General features: G+C 30.2%; 1 protein-coding gene across 8 annotated transcripts in view; it reads left to right on the top strand.

Moving 5' to 3' along the window:
- LOC147073790 (UNC93-like protein) overlaps window positions 1-22,194 on the top strand; it is a 99,475-nt gene that overhangs the window by 4,341 nt on the left and 72,940 nt on the right. For 2 of the 8 annotated variants that reach the window (XM_085944562.1, XM_085944559.1), the window contains exons 2-4: window positions 1,076-1,375; window positions 5,577-5,695; window positions 20,775-20,937. In XM_085944562.1, the coding sequence (XP_085800688.1) occupies window positions 1,160-1,375; window positions 5,577-5,695; window positions 20,775-20,937 (498 nt within the window). In that variant the 5' untranslated portion in view covers window positions 1,076-1,159. The other 6 variants (XM_085944565.1, XM_085944560.1, XM_085944566.1 and 3 more) reach the window with 6 other exon arrangements.

Genomic DNA, 22,194 nt, shown 5'->3' with positions numbered 1-22,194 from the left:
GCGAGACGCGATGTTATCATTGTATGATACTATTTGACAGGTCGTGAAAATCGGTTAAACTCAAAATGAGTCTCTACATGGTGTAGTTTGTTTTTTTACAGGCAGGTTTGCCAATATCGTTATAATACGCAGGCGCGGATATCGCACAGTCCGATTGTCGCGTAAAAACTCAGAAGTTTCTGAACGTTTTTGATCAATTCATGCATTCTTGCAATTTTCACAATAATAAGTATTTACAGATGCGTTTTTGTTATGGTGCGATAACACGTACTGTCAGCAGTAAACCAAGTACGTGTAAACGAGATATTATGCGAAAACAGCCACATATAAAAAGTAGCCAATCTTCTGATAATTCATTTCCATCCATCCATATCCAAGTTTTAGAACGAGATGGATATAATAATATAATATATTAATATTAACATAATTATATTATATTATATAATCAGGCATTTTTGTAATCGTTCTAAGTATTTGATTAAAAATGGAGGCAATGTATTATTTTTGATTAAAAAAATCTTCTATAAAGTTATTTTATTTTTATGTTATTTATATTACAACAACAAAAAGCAGTTGTTATAGCATTTGTTAAAATATATTCAAGAAAATTTATACGTAATAATTAAATAAGCATTGTATGGAATGTTGTTAATTATATCGATTGATTATATTTAATTTTTCTGAATGCTTTATGATAGTTTTTGGTGGTTTCCAATAGGAGGAAAAAATTAATTAATTTATTATTTTTTATTTATCTATGCAATATAATATTAAGATAGTTTCACTTTTTATCAGCGTAACGAACAAAATATTTGCGAAAAGATAAGATAGCATTGTATATTATTCACAATAATAAATTAATCAATAATGATTGTAAAAAGACAATATTAATGCGGGAAAACAATTTATCATTTTCACTGAAGTAAGTAATTCATGATAACGTGTTTTAATTATCAATATAATTTCCTTAGTGTATGTTGTGTCTATTAGGTGAATTATTTTAGTGTTATATTTTAGTACCAATATAAAATTATATTAATAAGAAATAATAGTTAATGATTTTTTTTAAATCAAGTCAATATTATACTTTAGTTGAATGTATATAAATATTTGATAAGTCAAGTTAAACAATTTTAAAGAGTAGGTTTCAAATTTCACAATGGATACTGATACTCGACTTGATAGAGATGAAACTATAGCAACACAAAATCATGAAAATAAAAGTGTAGTCGAAAATGGTTCCAATGGAAAGGCGTTGGATGCTGAAAATCCAAAAATAGCTGACCACGGGTATGGACCTTCTGAAAAATGGCGGATATTGAAGAATGTCGTAGTTCTGAGTCTCGCATTTATGGTACACTTCACAGCTTTCCAGGTAACATTTTAAAATATTATTTTTCTATCAATATTTTAATAATCTTTCTATATTTTTACTACTTAAGATTTAATATTCTTCTTGATCATACCCTCGTGGCTGCGGTACGTGACCACTTTTGAATTTTGCCATCTTTTGAGTGACCAAGAATTTCCATCCATCTCAATTTTCCACTTCTCTCCGGGCAGAATGAATGTTGATCCCAGTCAGCTCCTTCACTTGGTCGCTCTAGCGCACAGACGCTCTTCTTCTGCATTGTCTTCCCTAGAGATCACTCAAAACCACCAATCTCTCCAGGTTGTCCGGTTTGCGCCGGACAATATGTCCAAAAAACTGCAGAATGCGTCTCAAACATATTGTTGAGAGCCGTTCCTTTATCTGCAGTCTCTGGATAATTTATTAGCTTGTCCTGCGTATTCTGTCTTAGAAAAACGAAGAACTCGGCACCAATACCACATCTCGAAGGCATCAATAGCAATCCGCTCACTTACCTTCAGCGTCCACGACTCGACTCCTTATAAAAATATGAAGGACACTAATGTTTGCACAAGCATCTATCAAGCATTTAATATTAACTAACCTAATTGCATACATATGAAACTAAAATAAATTATATCTGTATTATGCAAAACCTTGATACAAAATTGTATTTGAAAATACATGAAAACTTTGAAAAAAAGGGTAGAATTTCCATTATTTAGTAATGTGACAGGAAACATTGAGACGCATACAATATATATGCTTACTTTAATACCACTTTCGACTGATGAAAAGAAAAAGCGAGTTTTTATGCATACTGAATAATATATAAGCTCGTCAAACAAGCATTAGCTGTATATACTTGAAGCATATTATAAACCACTTCATCTTACTTTTAAATTTATCAAAATAACAACCAATGTTATTAAGAGAAAATGTTGTGTATTCTTAACTGGGTACCTCCATTGCGAAAAATAAAATATAATTTATAAATTACAGAAGTAGGCCTGTTATATAATACAAAGGGCAAGTTACCATCTCTACTTCAAACGAAACATATTGCTCTCCAAAAAATGAAAGTACGTCAACATGTTTACCATGTCCTCAATGCAAGGCCTACTATTAGTTAGGCCGTTACACGAAACTGTGAGATTTTACGATAGTTCCAGTTATTGATCATAAGTATAGTGAAATATGGTTGACTGTTGTAGAAAATGATGATTTTTCATATTTAAATACATGGTAATACGTTTATTAACTTTAAAAAAAAAAAATCGAAAATTTTCATTAATTTGCATCTACAATAATTATTATTACCATCCTAACACGCAATTCAGTGCCCCAGCCTATCTTGGCACAATTCAATGTACTTTAAAAACGTAAGATATGTATATTTAAAAACAGAAAGCGGAACTGGAAGCCACATCCACCAGATTGCGGAAATGTGTTTCGCCTATTAAGTCACTTACAGCATCCCTGATCACTGATGTCAAAATTGGCGACCATTTTTTTCTATCTTAAAGTTATGTTTCTAATACGTTCCGAATGATTTCGCACCCCTAGTTTTAAAGTATGACAAGTCAAAAAACAGCATTCTGAGATAATTGGATTCAAAGATTCAAACCCTCTCAACTAAATCTAAAAATGTATGTACAAAACCGATTTTCTTGCTCAATGTGTATCAGGGCTTGTATTTTTGTATGAAATAATTATTATATTGAAAAATCATACAGAAAACATATTTTTAGTAGTATTTTTGAAATGTCATAGTCTAAAATTGGACTATTTTGATAAATTTTGAAATAACCCACCATGCACACAATACAAACTAATATGAAACAAAATAAAATCTCTTCAATATATTATGCATATCAAGTAAAATGGTTATTTGAAATTTGTATTTCATAATAAAATAACTGGAACAGATAAACCATCACATATCCACCGATTTTTTAAAATATATAATTGTATAAGATTATCATTACCTATTCAAGATTCTTGACATTATGTTATGAAAATTATTCTATAATTTAGAATTAATCAGAGTAATTTCCATCACTCTCTTCGTGAACCAAGTCATTTCTTGCCACTAGAGTATCACTTTTTCTGCATGGTTATTCCTGGTGGCTCATTATAAGCTTTCAGTATAATTATCATATTCATGGGAACCGGACGACCCGTCATGCGATGCCTTATATTAATTTCCTTGTAGGAAGAATCATTAAAATTGGTTTTAATGAAAAAACTATACAGTAATTATTTTTTTAAATGCATGACTTTGATTGCTTGCCATGTTACAATCGTACCTATGGTAGTTATAACATAATTTTGTCTCAGCTCATCGGACAACAATTTCAAGTCAAATATCTCATCAGTTGCCATTGAATTTACTCTATAAGGTTCACCATTCTTTTCAGCCATGGTTATAATGGGTATCCATTGAGCTAGTATGAAGACTGGAGCACTTTTAGTTTTCTCTTTTTTTCTTTTTCAATGAGTGAGTGCATCGCTATCCAGTATCCACTGATTTTGGGTGTGACCCGTGATTAAATATTTTTGCGTTATAGACTTTATATTTACTGTTTCCAATAATAAATACAACGCAACTAAATATTTATTCTTATTTTGTCCAGCACAGTTATCGGACCAAAAATGCCCATTCTAATTTAGAATTCCCTTTTCAAGTAATTGTATATAAATACAACTACCAATTTCATTAGAACCTCTTTTAGCAGTCACTTCGTTCCAGATACAACAAAACCCTTTTTCTCAGCAATATCAAAGAGAGTAAAATATGTTGCAAGTATTTTGATGTAATAGAAGTTTGAGACTTCACCACAGGGTTATGAAAGAACTGCTTGCAAATCGAAGCATGAAACTATTATATCTGGATCAGGCATAGCTCCATTTTTCACGTAATTTTTTCTCCTCTCGTGGTTTTTCTTTGTTTGGGATATGATTATTGAACGAAGTTAATTGCTTTGTTTTTGTGTATCATTTAAATTTGTATATGCTGTGCTGACCATTAATCTTTTTTTGACTGAAAGCGCCCAATTTTAAATTCTGTGTTAGAGATCGTAGAATACTGAGATAACTTCACGAAAGGTCAATCATTTTGTTAGCACTTTCCTTTGTATAGCCTATAGTGTTGCTAAATTTAAAAAGCCATCAATAAATTGTCTGGTAGTTAGTCTGGTGTAAGCGTCGGACTATAGCGTCGTGGGTCATAGGTTCAAATCCTGGGTCTGGCAAGTACACATATTGTTTTTCAATTTGTGTATGAGTCCGAGTATGGACCTAATAGGTTGAGCAAGTGGTTGACATCCATATCTCGTAAAAAACGAAAATCTGTAAAATACAAACCTCCACACCGTGGAGGCCCATATGATCTTATTAGATCGGACATGGTTGAAAGTTTGAGCTCTCAGGAAGTGGGATTCTACCCTAGGAATGCAATTGATGTGATCTCTAACATATTGTTTTAATTCGGTATCAATTTTCTTATGATTTTCATGTGTTCCTCTGAGATCCTTTTCTATGATTCCATCACTGTTTGTTTTATTTATTACTGTATTTATCAACAAACTACTGTCAAATTGTCAATGTTTTCAGAATGACCAGTCACCAGTGTGACCACAACACAAGTTTTATTTACTTTGTCCATTCCTGACCTATGATAATTCAAGATGTCATAGTCTTAAACTCACTGAAATTTTGAATCCTAATTTAAGACTATAACAACTCAAAATAGCATAGTCTTCAAATATCACACAATACTATTTATAAAAATTATAGACTATTCTTTCTGTCCTGTATTTCTGTAGAATTTATTTACACTTGTGATAGTCTTTGACCAGATAAATAATGATATTTTGAACCTTTCTGCATTAATAACTCAAAATGTCAAATTTTTGACTTGTAATAGTTTAAAACTAGGGGTGCGATTTATCTTCAAAAGTAAGGCAGATACTCAAATGTAATAATGATATTAAGCCGATTAAATTATGTTTTCACTTCTGAAAATATTATCTGCTTATTCTGTTGCTCTAACATCCATATGAAAGAGTTGGCCTTCTCTATCATCCACTCCCATCCAGTATTTATATCCAAACCTACATCATTCTAATTAAAATGATTTTTTTAAATTTCACTCAAAAGTGTCCACCTATTTTGTACAAGATTAACTATATTTACATTCTTTAAAAATAATATTTTTTTTCAGGGAGCAGCCAATCTACAGAGCTCTATAAATCCAGCAGCAGGATTAGGAGTTGCTTCTCTGGCTTCCATTTATGCGTCACTGATTGTCTCAAATCTCTTTCTGCCAGTCGTCATGATAAAGTAAGATTAATATTATTCAGATTACATGTTTTTTTAAATTTACATGTATTAATTGTACTTTAGCACAAAGCTGCATAATTGTATTACGTCTTAACATCGTATAATTAAAACATAATATACCACTTTATATAAAAATCTACACCATTGGCATTGACATTTCGGAGTCTTACCAATAATGAACATAATTTATTCTTCGTCTTAAGGAAGTGGTATTGAAACTGTGCGCCGCGGCATTGAAAACCATTTTAAAAATTAATAATACCGCACAATCTTAATAAAATCTGCAGATACACGATGATAATAATAACTCCCGCAATTTATTCTGAGGGAGCAAAGCTATTTTCCAGGATCGTTCCACATACCAGCCCAATGATTAGCTACGCAGACTTGATATCAAACGAGGCCCACTTGAGGCATTTGAGACATTCGCAGCGATATATGGAGATCAGGTCAATCGGGTTGTTCTTGATTCCTCCGTAGAATTATCATCGCATCCAACTCTTGATATTCAGTATGCGAATACAGAGGACATGTCTTATTGTCACCGAGACTAGCTGAGCCAGTCCATCTTTGATCTTTATTTATTTAGGCGTGTTTGGAAAATCAGATCAGAGTGTATTTTTGGCGTGTGACATGTAACACATAATTTATTTTTTTACACAACAATAAGTGCAGTCGATTGGATTCGAACCACTGATTGTTTGGCTATCAGCTGAACGCACTACCATTACGCCATAGTATGATACTCCAATCATGACGATTATACAGTATAATATTAAAGTTAAGAATTGTTCCGTTGCTAGGCAGCGAATTTATTATTGTCGGCCATTTGCAATTCAAACTATTAAACGTCATAGTGGCAGTTGTTACTTTAAAAATAAAACAACAATAAATAATTATATAGTTTAGTAATATAAGTTAAAGCGTATAGAAATAAACCAACGGCGTTCCAATAAGCGGTCCTTTTTCTTGAGTGTGTAATTTAACAAGATAATTAAGAGGTAGTGGAAGAATCTAGTTTATCACAAGTTTTGTTTTTGTTTTGTTCCGCCAAAGAAGTATAACTTCTAACGCGCGTAAAAAAGTACACACACCGATTTTTTTCTTTTCTTTAAACTACACGGTTTATTTACATTAATCCTGTGCGGTTCCGTATCGGGATGGCTGAATGAACGTAAAATCTTTTTTTTTGTACACGTTTTAACCACCAGGTAAGGCGGTCCTAGTACATATCCACGGTTGTATATACATGACGGATGGAGACGGGAAACCTAAAATCATGTTGCACCTGTTTGTGACATCAAAATGCCTTCCTCTCACGATATAATTGTTGACAATATTGTTCTTTAATAACACCTATCTCATCTCAGCAACTGGTTTCAAAAACACTTTAAAAAAGATAATAAATGGAGAAGTTCACATGGATTTAATATCTGAGAAAAATGAGGGTAGAAAGTTGTGCGTTTCTTAGGAATAGCAAAATAAGAAAAAAATGCACGTTATTTAGACTAAATTCAGAGGAGTCGATAAAATATTCGCTAATGTTATTTCTTGTATATAATATATGTTAAAATTAATAATGCAGGTAAAGTATATACCTACGCAGTGAATACATGAAATTTTAAAATTAATAGATACTACGGGGCGTATTTTGAGTCTACTTAAGGGTGGATTACTTTCAAGATTTGCATAACTAAGAGTAGAATAGCAAGTTTACCTATATAAATAATTAATATGTAGATAGATGGGCGCCACGAGATGAAAATCTTTAAATTTAACTAGATATTTTTAGGTGATAAAATATAATATGGTCCTAGATAGGGCCGTATAATTTTAAAGTTTCAATAGTTCTTCAATAGAGCGAAAAAGTTTATGAACGTAGAACTACGTTTATCAATAATGGTGGTTTTAGGTAAAATTATGAAAAAATGTTTTGTTTGTTGAATAAATGAATGGATTACAATTTATAACAGATGATCAAAGCGATTGAGATATCACGGAATTATACACATAAAAAAGCCGCCGGATGGACGTTATCCAAATTTTCATTCCTCGACCCGTCTCTCCGTTTATGAGAGTTTAAGAATGAAAACTGATATTTACTGTTAGATGGCTCTTTTCTCTACAGAACAGTGTAATTTTTGATTCCATATTAATAACTTTTGAGTAACTATAATTACTGTTTTTATTTTGATTATACACAGTTTTTTTATAAATATGTATAATACAGTTTTAGCGGTAGTTATCACCAAATCAATTCTAAAGATCAAATTGTATTAGCATTGCTTAAAAGTTAGTAAATTATACATAATATTATGTTTGTCAATATATTTTATTTCTGCTTGTATATTAAACTAATCTGCCCTACTAAGTTAAAAGACAGTATTTTGGTTGTAGTGAAGTCAAATAACCCAAGTTTAAACTAAGTACTTTTTCTCTTGTATTATGTAAACATATTGGGGTTTTTTTTAATCTCTCAACAAACATGCGTATTTAGAGAATATGTCAAAACAATTCAATAATTATACACAATATAAGACAGTGGCGAGGGGTGGAGGTAGACTGATAAGATTCGACATAAATAGTGCACACTAAACTTTGTCAACCGTACTTAGTTGTTTTCATTGAACTAAGCATACATTTTGCAGTTACCGCTGGTTAATTTTTTACATTAAATTATACCCTGCCTAACCAAACCATAATAGTTAAGGCATGCTATGGAGGATCCGACAAAAATAGTGCACACTTTTTTATGCTTACTTAATTATTTTCGTTGAATTGAGAATACATAATAATAAAGATGGTATTGGTTAGTATTTTAAAATTCAATAAGTCCTAATAACCATAATCGATAAAAATATTTTTCTATCTTTAAAATATCTAAAATGATGCATGGTTCAATGGCATAATTTTAGATATTTTATTGATAAACGAATATTTTTGACTAATTATCTACTATTATGGCCTGGATAAGCCAGGGTTTAATTGAATTTTAAGAACTACCAAAGAGAAAGAATAATATTTAAAACTATCTACACTTTGTAGTCTTAGTTCAATGAAAATAAATACGTTTAACTGACAAATTTTAACGTGCACTAATTATGTATTATATTGACAGCCTACCACCATCCTTTGCTACTTAACTGATATTTGAGAAAAAATAGTTTGAAACTTGGGTTCTCCGACTTAACTAAAACCAAAACACTGTCTTTTTACTTAGCAGGACAGTAATATTATACTTCATTATAAAAACGAAAAAAACAATATTAATCATAAAATTATTATCATTTTAATGTCAGTTGAATTATCCTAAATATTTTACATGGTGAAATAGCCAAGATCAATCATTTATTATTTGAATACTACTCAATAGATGTTCACATCAGATATTTAAACGTTAAACTTTATTTAAAATAAGTAATTAATAGCATTCCTAATGTTGGCGAAATAATGCACAATACAATTTGTGTGAATTGTTTTATCTGATTTCATTTTTACTTATTGATAAAGAAATAAGCCACATTTGCACAATAATGCTTGAAATGTAATCAGATAGATATTAATGTAACCATACAATTTATCAATAATATCATAATCTAGGAAGGTATTACGATTTAGTGATGACTGATGACATACATACCTATTTACATATAAGTATTAAATAAAATAATTTCTCAATCCCAAATTCTTTGTTGAAAATTGTTCATAAACCACTTTGTAATTAATTTCATTATATCTTTTTAGCATTGATTGTTTAGCATTGCAATTTTTTATCCGATCGAATTTATAATATAAATAAATTTACGCTGCTCATTATCATTTGGGTCCCAGCTAATTGCCTCCCTTGATGATTTTATAATATAATACATTTATAAGGACTTTCAAATAATAAATTTTTATATTACTTGCCGTTATAATATTATGTATCATCAGTAATTTTATTTAATATCAAGTTTTAGATAATATTGTAAATGCCTAATTGTATATTAGATTTTTTTGAAATATGATTCGGTATGCTTTAAATATACCTCAATTATTTTAATGAACAATTATAAAAATACTATGTTATGATAAGGTAGGTAGGTACATCGAAATGAAATATTACAAGGTCAATAAAAACGGCAATTATTTTAATGAAACCATTTTCAATGCGTCAACACACATAATATTGTTTTTTTTAATTACCACTTACACTAAATTATTATACTAAATATTGATGATTCACTGTGAATATTTAGAGTCCTAGTATGAATTCATATAATATGTAACCATTCATTTTATTACATATTTTTTCATGCACCCTGCATATTTTATTTATTTATTCATTTATTGTAAAGTAACTAATATTATAGTATTTTATTCTAAACAGGTATATACTTACCAATATGTTTTATACTTTTCTTATAATTTTGTTACACGTATAAAAAACTCGCCTTCGGCAAGATTAAGTACTCATATAATTACATTTAAATTATTATTGAAAATTGTGTTTGCCTAATACGATATATTATAAAATATTATATTTAATTTGTTAAGCTTTTAATTGGTCAAGAATAATTAATATATGTACGATAGGCAATTTTTTATTACTCCCTCTGGATACTAGGTAAAGTATGACTTAAGGAGTAACGAATACACAAAGCAGCCTCTTATCACGAACCTGGCTCAGCCATGTGCTGTGGATGCCAAAAGAGAACCGCAACCTGGCGTGCCTGTTTGTCAAGCCATGCGGATTCCGGCTCTTGAAAGGCCATTAAATACTTTATATAGAGTGTAAAAGGTAAAGCTACGAAATGCTGGTATGATCTATAAGACTGACGATAAGATTTTTGGAGGCGCCGCGTGGTGTCCATATGCTCCAGCTAAGGGGCGGATATCTCCAAAGAAGAAAGAAGAAGAAGATTGTGAAAAAGTTTTCGAACTCTGATGTGGAGTATTTTATAAAATAATATAATAGATCGACCTTTTTTCTACGCTATTATTTTTATGATGCCTAAAATAAATTTAACCTTTATAATAATTATGGGTAAATAAAATTTCATTTAATATTTATTTAGCTAGGTAGGCACGGTACAAATCATAGAATATTTAATAAAGGTACCTATGTATATTTGAAATTTAATTTTGTCTCGTGTCAAAACTCATCATATAAATTAATATTTTATTAAAGTCTCAAGACAATAGGTATAAAAAATTAAGCCAAGGGTAACAATGACAGACTGTAAGCTGTTATTATTTGCAGAGAAAGCATGATTCTATTTTTCATATATACTGTAGTAGAATAAAAATTTACGAACATAGGTATCATGTATTTCCATCGCAAATTTTGAGTAGCTAATGATAAAGTAAATAATGAAAAGCATTTTTTTGAAGTGCTTATTGTAGTTGTGAAATGTATAAACAAAAAAATGCTCTGCGAATAAAAATATTATGTTTACACCCAATTAATGGCGAATATACCTGTTAAGATATATAAAATAATACCTTGTTTCTTCCACGATTTCATTAACATCATTTTTTAATTCTAATGGATTCTAGTTTTGTACTATTTCATTTGAGTCGTTTTTTTGCATCCCGGGTTTCGCCTTTCGACATCTTCAGGCACTATGTATTCACCAAAAGATAAATACACACTGACAACCAACTGTAATTTAATACAGTGAAGTAGGTAAAAACTTTACTACTTACCTATTAAGTTAAGGATCACAATAAAAAATATAATAAACAAATTATGAATAGTAGAAGTGTTTGCAAAAAAAAACAAATCACTTATATAATACAATCAATTATGCGTATACATCGTCAAAACCCTAACAATAGGTCATTAGATAAAAATCAATTACTACTACATTGAAGAGGTATAAAATTTAAATTCAAATTCTATCACGTACCCTCGGTCGATAGTATTAATATTATAAATATCATTTATATTTTCATGAACCTTCCTATTAGAGACATCATCAACCCGTTAAAATATTTATTGATTTAGAAAAGAGTATTGCGGCATTACAGCGATTGAAAAATGCGCCATAATACATAATAAATACAAAATTAAAACAACAAAACAACCAGTATAACAAGAAAGTAGAAAAGATGGTATATGCTTATGTAGATATTAGAGTGAAATAATAAATACAATTATAAATACACCTATTTAACACGTCCACAAACATGATGTTAATAATAAAAAACAAATCATTCTTAATGGTGCCATCAAATAAGTTAATTGCACGATACACAACATCATGAAACATCACATCTGTCCTACGACGAGGTATCATGAAGACCGTAGTGTTACGAGTGATATTGGTGGAAACATGAAAATTAATATTTGCCAGTATAAATACGGATTGTAAATGAATCCACGAAGAAGTAAAAAGAAATGCTCTAAAAGAGCAATCACTCTTCGGGTGGACAGGGATTGCATTGATTGCATACCCAGAAGAAAACGAGTTGGAAAATTTATTTTATCATATATGTCATAAGGAAAAAATCCGTATGTCTTTAAGTTTATTTTATTGTGGACTCGATCCAACTTAATTGTGTGGATGGACCTGTTAGGACTCCAAATAATACTGGCATATTCAAGAATACTCAACACAAATGATACGTATAATGTACATACTCGTAGCACTCAGACGTATCAGCTATACATCTTTGTTATTTATTGCCAGCGATCTAAAAATTCTGCTAACCGCATAGCTAAGAAGCCTATGGCGTTCATGGCTTGATAAACTATATAGCTAACGTATATATCCGTTAACACTCGACAGGAAAATTTTGAAATTGATTGTCAATAATAAAATTCTATCTGGGTTATCTAAAATATATCTGGGTTATCAATTATCACCGCTAACAACGATATGGGAATATAGGATCAGAAAATAAATACAGATAGCCAACATCTGAAACCTACAGTGCTATTTCATCGGTGACTATTTTAGTCTAATGCATAAGGTATTGGCTTCTGATCCAGAGCATCCGAGTTCGATCCCGGTGAGGTCACAATACATTTATGTGATTTTCTCACAGCCTTTGTGATTGTTTTACTTCTATTAATACATTTAATATTGTAGTTAATAATATTGTAGTATAATATAGTAGTAGAAAATAATATACTTAATACAAAATACAAAGCAGTATGTAACAAGTCAAAAAACAGTATTCTGGTAATTTTCTAACGAAAAATTCTCTGAGCAATATTAGAAGTAGCGCATACTTTACAACCGTGAAGTCTATGATACATTCGGGGAACCCAATATAATCATTATTTTTTTTGACTGAAATGGGATGGTCATCTTCAACTAATAGACCTGTGCTAAACAGTCCGGAGTGTTTTGATGCGATCTATCTGAGCGGAGGCGTGTTTGGAGACCCAACTTGCAGTGGTTATATGACTTGGTTAACTGGAATTCTGTATTGGATGAGGAATAAGGATACACTGGACTGTTAAAGACAACTTGAAGAGGACTGTGAGCACACCGCGCTGTTGTACTACAAATAATGATGATGAAAATACGTGACTGATTCAAAATATATTAGTACCTATATCCATAATATACCTATCATAATTTATTATTGCTATATATATTTTTTTTTATTTAAGTAAATCACTCTCAATTTAATATTCTTTAGTATTCATTTCTACAATTCACCATTTCCATTCATCGACATACTCCATAAATTGTTCACGGGTATTTTAAACTTTGAAACACTAAGGAATCCTTGTTTTATACTTATATAAAAAAGGTAAATGAGATTCCCGTCACGCAAATTTTCTAAATCAGTTAGGTTCTTCGTGGGAAATACTTCAGACAACCGTATTTGCAAACCGAGTTAGCATTTCATTACCTCTGGAATACCTCCGTCCTTTTGAATTGCCGATTCATGAAGTTTTATGATTTTTTATTCGATGCATACAAAAATTTTATTTTACACATATTTTACAAAATAGTATAAGGTAAACCTGGGGAATAATGTAACAAAATTAAACAGGTTAGGACTAGATTTCCGTACGGTTTCTTTTAAGATAACAAAATAATAGATTGATATTTCATCTTAATACAGTATTATTTAAGGTACCTAATTAAATAAAAATTCCATTAATGCGCTCAAAATACAATGGAATTAAGCTGACTAAATCTACTAAATTTTAAATTCAACATAAATATTGTTAAAATTCATTCAATCATCGAATCAATTCTCTCAGTTTATTTTTATAATCAATCTCTTGATCACATTGATCTCACTAGTATATCATTACTCGCGATTTTTACCTCATGCCATCAGCTTTGTGTTATTCTAAGCATTATTTAATTTTCGTATCAATAAATAAACTCTCCTCTCACAACATCTAAGCAACAACGACTTATTTTAAATTAAGTACAAATGTCTAATTAATTTTAATTGTTAGTATAAATTGAAGCACATTTCTCAAATTTTATAACTATTAAAAGTTAATGCAAATATTTATCAACTAAAGGTTATTATGGTTGCATAGAATACGCTCTTTTCGTAATTTAAAGTACGGTCTTTTTATTTAAAATGTTGATAAAAATTAAATTGTGTTTCAAATTTGTCAGGCAATTTAAAAAAAAAATGTAATCTTATATTGAATTCACGTTATTTATTATAAATTAAAAAATAAACACCGTAAGTTTACATGGAATTCTTATCAACCAAAATATAAAATTCATTATTTTTCATTACAAACTAATTCTAAAACATAAATTCATTTATTCTAAGAAGCAATTAAAAATCAACTTTACAAACTTTTAATGTCTGCGGAAAAAACAGGTTCAAAAAACGAAAATCATAGAATATTTGAAATATAAATAAAGCATTATAACTTATAAAATATTATATAAGTTTATATATAAAATATTATGAAAATTGATATTATATGGTCAAATCATAATTTTCATATACGTACTAATTTATGAACTTCAAATATTTAATATCTAGAAATATTTCTTGATTTCATTTTTTCAATTCCTATATTAACTTAAAAAAACCGGAGGTTTTTCGAGATTGTAAATATTAATACATAGTCAGATATCAATATTTTTTCACTTATTCTCTCAATGAAGTGGCATAATTTTATATTTTAATAACGGTGACCATACTTTTTACCTCCTGAATTATTAATAAATCTAAAGTTATTTAATTGCATCACTATTTATTTGGTATAATACGATTCTACAAAAAATAATATTAATAATTTAAACATAACAAGTTATATAGTGTAATAATCAAATTATATGTTGATTAAAAAGTAAATCTGTGATACGAGGGTGGGTCAATAAGTCCTTAGAAAAGCCGACAGGTGGCGCGACTAGTACTGTAAGCGGTTTGTTTTCATGCAGCGGCACTACCGATTCAGTATGCTGCGAAGTTTCAATCAGATTGGTCGGGTTGTTGTGTGTTTCTCGTACATTTAAAAAAAAATTTGCTTGTGGAAAATGGAAAAATGGAAAATGGAGAAAATTGAGTTTAGAGCTGTTATTAAACATTTTAATATAAAAGGGTTAACAGCAAAGGAAATAAAAAATGAGTTGGATTTAGTTCACGGCATATCTGCTCCTTCACTTGCAACTATTTATAACTGATTAAATGAATTTAAACGTGGTCGTACATCAACAAAGGATGAACCACGCTCAGGACGTCCTGTAGAGGTGACTACACCAGAAATGATCAATAAAATCCACGATATGGTGTTAAGTGACCGAAGATTAAAGTTGAGTGAGATAATTGAGGTTACAGGGATCTCAAAAGGTAGCGTCATTTCTATTTTACATGACAAATTGGGCATGAAAAATATTTCTGCAAGATGGGTGCCGCGTTTGCTCACAGTCGACAATAAACGCAATAGGGTGGTGGCCTCTAAAGCCCTGTTGTCGCTCATGCAACGCAATCCGGATGAATTTTTTCGTCGCTTTGTGACTGTAGATGAAACATGGATACACCACTATACTCCCGAGACGAAAGAACAGTCAAAGCAGTGGATTGCGAAAGGCGAACCATGTCCAAAGAAGGTGAAAACCGTAAAATCAGCTGGTAAGGTTATGGCTACTGTGTTTTGGGATGCACGTGGAATTATTTTCGTTGACTATTTGGAAAAAGGAAAAACAATAACAGGGGATTATTATGCATCTTTATTGGACCAGCTAAAAAACAAAATTGAAGAAAAACGGCCTCATTTAAACAGGAAAAAAATCCTCTTTCATCAGGACAATGCCCGTGTTCACACATGTTTACGATCAATGGCTAAAATTGAAGAATTGAAGTTCGAATTGGTCGACCACCCACCGTATTCGCCAGATTTAGCCCCCAGTGACTTTTTCCTTTTCCCAAACTTAAAAAAATGGCTAAGTGGACAACGTTTTTTTTTCAAATGAAGAAGTCATCGATCGGACAAATGCTTATTTTGAGGACCTTCCGAAAACTTATTTTTCTGACGGTTTAAAAAAAATTGAGAAACGTCTAACCAAGTGTATTGAGCTCCAAGGAGATTATGTTGAGAAATAAAAAAAAAATACAAAAATAAAAACTGTTTTAATGCTTTTTTCTAAGGAATTATTGACCCACCCTCGTATTTAACATAATGATTATTCATATTTTGATCATGTTCATGTTTTTCTAAAAATATAATAATTATATTTTATATATATTATACTACAAACCTTTGAGACACGGTCAAAAGGTCGTCAATATTAAGATTTAAATAAAGTTTTTTATATGTCTGCACGACGCATGTTCATATTATTCTAATATTCGACATTTCAAATAATCCTAACTTAATAAGGGTTCATGTTTTTGAAAATTTTCACACATATTTTTTTTTTTCAAATATTATTGAATCTAGTTAGTTAATATTATATCTGCGTATATTCATATACATTTAATGCTTGACGTTATTTAAAAAAATATTAGGTAATTTAACCAGTTTTTCTAAATTAACTCTTGAAATGATTATCACTCAATGTCACTGATGAGTAAAATTCTGTAATTAAATAATTTATATAAGAACTTATGCAGCTAATTTGGAGGAATGTGCATTTCTTGTATTAAATAAAAAGACAAATGTGATTAGTTTTAATATTTTTGTTAATTCTGTGCGATTTATGTTGACATGAGTACATTTACTAACTGTTAATATTAATATTGCAGATTTTAGTTGAAATTACCATAAGTCACATTAAATCTACTTAACAGAAAAAAATATATATTTATAATTACAGTGTAAAACTAGTCCTGTAGTTAATTTTAAAATAAAATTTATATAGACCATGTATAGTATATTAATTATGGATCTAACTGACGATATATCTATGTGACAAGGGTGATTAGATTTAATAACATTATGGTGCATATTGACATTAATAAATAGATTGAAAATAACATCGAAAATAAGCCTAATGTAATGTACATATCAGCTGATGTAATAGTCCCCTCATTAAACTATTTTAACAAAAAAAAAATATTCTTTATATAAAAAAATTAGTGAAACAAACAAAGGCATTATTTCTGTTATTACTTCTTACATAGTTACAAACGTTTAGTTAGAGTTTTGTAAAATCAGTCTTAGGATTATGAACTCTGGCTGATCTAAAATCACTCTCCACTATTTTCGTGCCTTTATTTAAACACCATAATCTCCTATATATTATTATCCTACAGCTTTGCCCGTTTTTACGACCAATAAAATTGTGTGCGTTATTCGTTATGTCCGATGGGTTCAAACGTCAAACACACTAATTAAATGTTCTTAATTCAAAACGGTCGAATAGAGTGTGAAAGAAAGGGTTTTCCGAATTTAAGTTATCTTGCGATATAATATTGATGTTTTTCTAAAGCTTTCCGGCACGAACGTCACTTTATTGACAATATGGGAATTTATTTTTTCACAATGTTTGCAACACTCAAACCAACTAAACAAAGATGGCCGCTTTAAATTTGAAATGCGTTTTAACCAATATATACCATCAATTTTCACAAACTAATCATAATAAGATTAACCGATAAACATATTAGAACTGATTTATTTAAATTTTTATGAATTTAGTTCTTTGTTTAAGTTAAGTTTCTACACCTATGACGGAAAGGAAGTTTTTTGACACTGCGCGTATTTATCACGCTATGTATACTAAACTACGGTATTTCAATTGACTCACCACATATTTACTTATCAGATGCATTTAAGTGACTATAATTTGAAGTGAACACAATTTTATAAAACTTAACACAGTCACAAAAAAATCACTTTTAAAAACTAGGTACCACCCGTCATTTGTTGTTTATGTAAAAAACGACAGGTGATATTATTTACGTCTCATAATGATTTATAAATGCACAACACTATATAATAACTCACATTTATAACGAGTACCCATAGATAACTATAATTATTCAAATAAATAATAACAGTTATACGAATTCCGATTAAAACTGATCATTTCATTGAAACGCGGGCGCACGAAATATCGGCGTTTTAACATTACCAAGGAATAATATTTCAAAATTTAATGTCACTTTTTTTTTTGTACGGCTGTTGAATGAATTTTTTTTTTGAACCAATGAAACTTATATACATTAAATTAGCTCATTATATAACCCAAAATATTTAAAAGGTATCAACCAGTGTTGCCAACTAAAATTTTCAAAGTTCAGTAGATTTTTTGATTTTTCTTCAAAATATCAGTAGATTGACAAAAATGTATAAAATTCAACGATTGTGTTTGGTGAAAGCGTGCATATTGACATAATCTCACAAATGTCTTTTAAAAAATCATGTAAAAAGTGAAATTTCAGTAGATTTTGACAAAAAATTCAGTAGATTTCATAAAATATCAGTAGATTTTGAAAAATGTGGTTTATTAGATATGATTTAAAAATAATTAGAATAACAATAACTAATAATATTAATTAACTGTAAACAATGATGATATTAATGGGTAAAATGGCGCTCTTGGGTAGAGTTACAATGCTTTTTATGTCAATTTAGAAGTGTATAACATCAAAAAAGGTCATGCGTAAATCATTTCAAGTTTATTATTAAAAGACTCATCAGTTAATTTACAATTATGGAGAAACACAAATATCAGTAGATTTCTTGAATTTCGAAAAAAAATATCAGTTGATCTACTGAAATTTCAGTAGACATGATAACGTAACATTTTTTTTATGGCTGTTAAATGATAATTTTATAAACCAATGAAACTTATATACATTCAATTAGCTCATATAACCCAAAAATATTTAAAAGGTATTCAACAATAATTGGTGTTATACATTATTATTTAAATCATTATCAACCAGGATCAATCCACTGCTGGATAAAGGCCTCCCTAGCCTGATTCTATTCCTTTCTGTCATTTGAATTCCTGTATTTTATCAAAATCGGTGATACGAGTATTATATTTATCCTCATATTCATATCGTCATCATAATCATCGACCTGAACCAATCCACTGCTGGATAAAGGCCTCCCTACCCTGATTCTTCTCCTTTCTGTCATTTGAATTGCTGTATTTATCAAAATCGGTGATATTATATTTATATACATATTCGTATCGTTGTCATCATCATCATCAACTAGGATCAATCCACTGCTGGATGAAGGGTTCTGTAACCTGATTCTACTACTAGCAGTTAAACAAATTTGTGATACTATACCTATTTATATCATCCTTATCAACATCGACCTGAACCAATCCACTGCTGGATTAAGGCCTCCCTAGCCTGATTCTATACCTTTCTGCATTTTAATTACTGTATTTATCAAAATCGGTGATATTATATTTATCTACATATTCATATTGTCAGTATCATCATAGACCTGAACCAATCCACTGCTGGATAAAGCCCTCTCTAGCCTGATTCTACTCCTTTCTGTCTTTTTAATTGCTGTACTTATCAAAATCGGTGAAATTATATTTATTTATATATTCATATCGTTATCATCATCATCAACTAGGATCAATCCACTGCTGGATGAAGGGTTTCCTAGCCTGATTATATTCCTTTCTGTCATTTGAATTGCTGTATTTAACAAAATCGGTGATATTATATTTATCTACATATTGATATCGTCATCATCACCATCGACCTGATCCAATCCACTGCTGGATAAAGGCCTCCCTACCCATATTCTACTCCTTTCTGTCATTTGAATTGCTGTATTTATCAAAATTGTTGATATTATATTTATCTACATACTCATATCATTATCATCATCATCATCAACTAAGATCAATCCACTGCTGGATGAAGGATTCCGCAACCTCATTCTACTATTATTAGCGAAATGTCAAACTGTCTAACGTGAATAAAAAATCCATCCCGAAGAGAAAACTATGGCGCCATCTATGCATACTTATCAATTATATTAAAATCCAACACCGCCAAGCCATCTGCAAGACCTAGCGAGACAGACTGGCAAGAGCCAGCTGGCTCAGCTAGTATAGAATATAATATACAAATAGTCTGATCTGGTAGTCCTCGTCTATTCTGTCTAGCGACTGGAGTCTTAAGTCAGCAACTTAATGATGACTCTTGTACGCATGCCTCTTGAGTTTTTTTTTTATGTCTGACACTTATAAAGCTCACAATCGTCATATTTATGTAATATTATGTAGATGCTGCATAGTTTATCAGCGCTGCCATACTCAATTTTCCCAGATTATGCCAAAAACCTTTCCTTTAATAAAATCTCAAATAATTACTTAGTAAGTACCTAATATATATTAGATGCATTTAAAAATACTTATTTTTTCAAAATAAATATTCGTAAATCATTTTAATGAGCGTAATTGCTACAAATATGAAATATATATTTCCGTAGCTATTGCTACAAAAAAAAACCTTTTCTTGAGGAAGCTTTTAAAATAACTCTTAAGTAAAATAATTCCATAAATTTCTTCCATGTCAAATATAATATTTATTTAAATTTGAATTATATAAGCATTGTCTTAGTGGTTATTTTGTTTTTGTTTTATTCATAAATTTCATATTGTGACAGTTTGGTTTTCCCGAATAAGATAGAATAAAATTAATAACAATAAATTCTCTTCAATTCCAGCTGGCTCGGATGTAAATGGACGGCAGCCTTATCTTTCGTGGCTTATATGCCGTACATAGCGGCTCAGTTTTATCCCAGATTTTACACCATGATCCCAGCTGGGCTCAGCGTTGGCTTCGGAGGCGGACCTCTATGGTGTGCCAAGTGTACATATTTAACAGTGGTAAGAAAAATTTCAAATAATTTAATCATACTATCGTAGAATTATTTAAATATATGGAAGACATTTTGCATTTCTTATATTTTAAAAAAAATGCAGCAACTTAACAGAATTTATATAGAACAGAACGCATCATCCGTAGTATGGTAATATTCATAATGCCTTACCTAGAGCAAACAACATGAACACATTTTTTAGAAATAGTACTATGGAAGTGTTAAAAAATCTTGTTGATATTATTTTAATAATTATTTCAAATTATAAATTTATATACCTACTTTATAATTATATATATACATATCTATGTGTGTGTGTGTATGTTTTTGTGTGTGTATCTAAATAAATTAAAATATATTTATTTGTTTTTTTTGCATATGTTACGCCGAATGTGCGAAATTGACTATTACATGAAATGGGCAAAATTTTGCCTAATCTATGTATTAGTCAAGCGCGTTGTCTAATTCATGAATTAGGTAAATTATCTGCCGAGTGCGTGAATTCGCCAGGGTATGGGATTCTCAAGCTGTCAACATGGCAGTAGAAAAAGTAAATTTAATACGGATGGTTTTATTAGTTATAATTGGACATAATATAATATTATTATTATTAGGTTAGGTTAGGTTAGGTTTTGTAATTCTGAACTCAACTGAATGTCCATTTTGAGGTTAGCTAACAAGTGTCAAAAAACTATCAAATCATACTATCACAAACAAACAACCGACCATTGCACGATTGATACCCAAGCACAAATCAAATCGCGAAAATACCTTTTAATGAAATTCTTCCGTTATCTATTATAGTTCTAGATTTTTTTGGGCATAGTAATTGGATATGAACGTCATTGTAGTTATTGATTGGTATATTTTTAGTCAGTGACATTTGAAACATTTGGTTAGTTTAATTAGTTGCAAAAAACACCACCGGAGCGCGACCATCTATTTTGACCAATGCATGAGCATTTGACATATTTGGTTTAGTTGCAAAAAACACCACCGTAGCGCTACTATCTAATTTGCCCAATGCATGAACTAGACAGAAAAATTACTGCCGAATTCACGCACTTCGCAGATATTTTGCCTAATTCATGAATAAGGCAACGGGCTTGCATTTTTCATGATTTATTCAAAATTTTTCCCATTTCATGTAATAGTCAATTTCGCATATTCGACGTAGCATAATTATATACATACATTTTAGAATAAGCAATACATTGTAATATTTTTAAAAAAATGGCTAATTACATTATACACAAACAATTAT

This window comes from Rhyacophila brunnea, unplaced genomic scaffold, assembly GCF_057557595.1.
Source record: "Rhyacophila brunnea isolate RB1 unplaced genomic scaffold, BYU_Rbru_1.0 scaffold_17, whole genome shotgun sequence".
NCBI classification, from domain to species: domain Eukaryota; kingdom Metazoa; phylum Arthropoda; class Insecta; order Trichoptera; family Rhyacophilidae; genus Rhyacophila; species Rhyacophila brunnea.
Note: the sequence above shows the minus strand (reverse complement) of the source record. Positions and strands in the feature narration are given on the sequence as shown.